This window comes from Condylura cristata, unplaced genomic scaffold, assembly GCF_000260355.1.
Source record: "Condylura cristata isolate star-nosed mole 26May11 unplaced genomic scaffold, ConCri1.0 scaffold00007, whole genome shotgun sequence".
NCBI lineage: Eukaryota > Metazoa > Chordata > Mammalia > Eulipotyphla > Talpidae > Condylura > Condylura cristata.
Window position 1 is genome coordinate 38431188 of NW_004567108.1, and position 970 is coordinate 38432157.

General features: G+C 66.0%; 1 protein-coding gene across 1 annotated transcript in view; it reads right to left on the bottom strand.

The window, feature by feature from the left end:
- FCHO2 (FCH domain only 2) overlaps positions 1-360 on the bottom strand; it is a 93671-nt gene extending 93311 nt beyond the window's left edge. Inside the window, exon 1 of the mRNA XM_012721767.1 lies at positions 120-360. Coding sequence (XP_012577221.1) covers positions 120-152 — 33 coding nt within the window. The 5' untranslated portion in view covers positions 153-360. The remainder of the gene's footprint in view (positions 1-119) is intronic.
- Between the last annotated feature and the right edge of the window lie 610 nt (positions 361-970).

Genomic DNA, 970 nt, shown 5'->3' on the forward strand with positions numbered 1-970 from the left:
GCCCGCGGAGCCGCCGCCGCCGCCGCCAGCGCCGCCGCCCGCAACGCACGCAGGCCGAGGTCAAGCGTAGAAAGCCTCGGACGCCTCAGCTCACACAGCTCCCAGTATCTTCCTCTTACCCAGAAATTCTCGACGAAATGCGCCATGACCATCGTGCCGCCGCCGCGCCGGGTTCTGTGTCCGCGCTCGCCCGCCGCTGTGTAAACACAGCCCGGCCCCCACGGCGCCCCCGCCTTTCGCTGCCGCCGCCGCCGCCTTCTTCCCGGAGACCAGCCCGCACCCTCCAGGGCGCATGCGCCACCTAGCGGCAGCCGCTCCGGGCCGAGCCCTTAGCCCCCCGCGGCCTGGTGTGCGCATGCGCTCCGGACCTCATTCCCGGGTTTTAGTCGCCTTCTTGTCTGACCCAGCCGGGCGCGGCTAGGTTGAGTAGTTTCGTGGGAATGGCGGCGAACCGGGTCCCTGAGGAGTCACCCGGGAGGCGGCCCGCACCCTTGGCGGTGCGGAGGTATTGGCCCAGGGGCGGAGCGAAGAAGGGACTGGGCAGTGCCTGTGGAGCCGGCAGCCTGACTGGCCGCTGTCCTCCTCCTCCTCCCGAGACTCGCTTGCCCGCCCTTCGAAGATGCCGGAGAGGCCAAAGTGTGGGCAAGCTGGAGTGAGGGAAACTTGGCTTCCAGCCGCCCGGTGTAGACTCTGAGGAACCATTGGTCAACAGGGTGCCTTTCCTTGACTGGGAACTAGGAACCAAAACAAAACTTTCCGAGGCCGGAAAAGGAGGAAACGCCCAGTGTTGCTCTAAGCCTCTGGAGCGACGAGAGACCCAGGCACCCAACCCCCGGCGGAGCCACCGACCTCCAGCTCGCCCGCCGCGAACCGGCTAGCGCCGCCGACAGCGGGAACGGGACCTGAAACCAAGGAATTTTCCTGACCTTGGCAGTCAATAAAGAATGTGTCTTTCAGGATTTGTTCATGT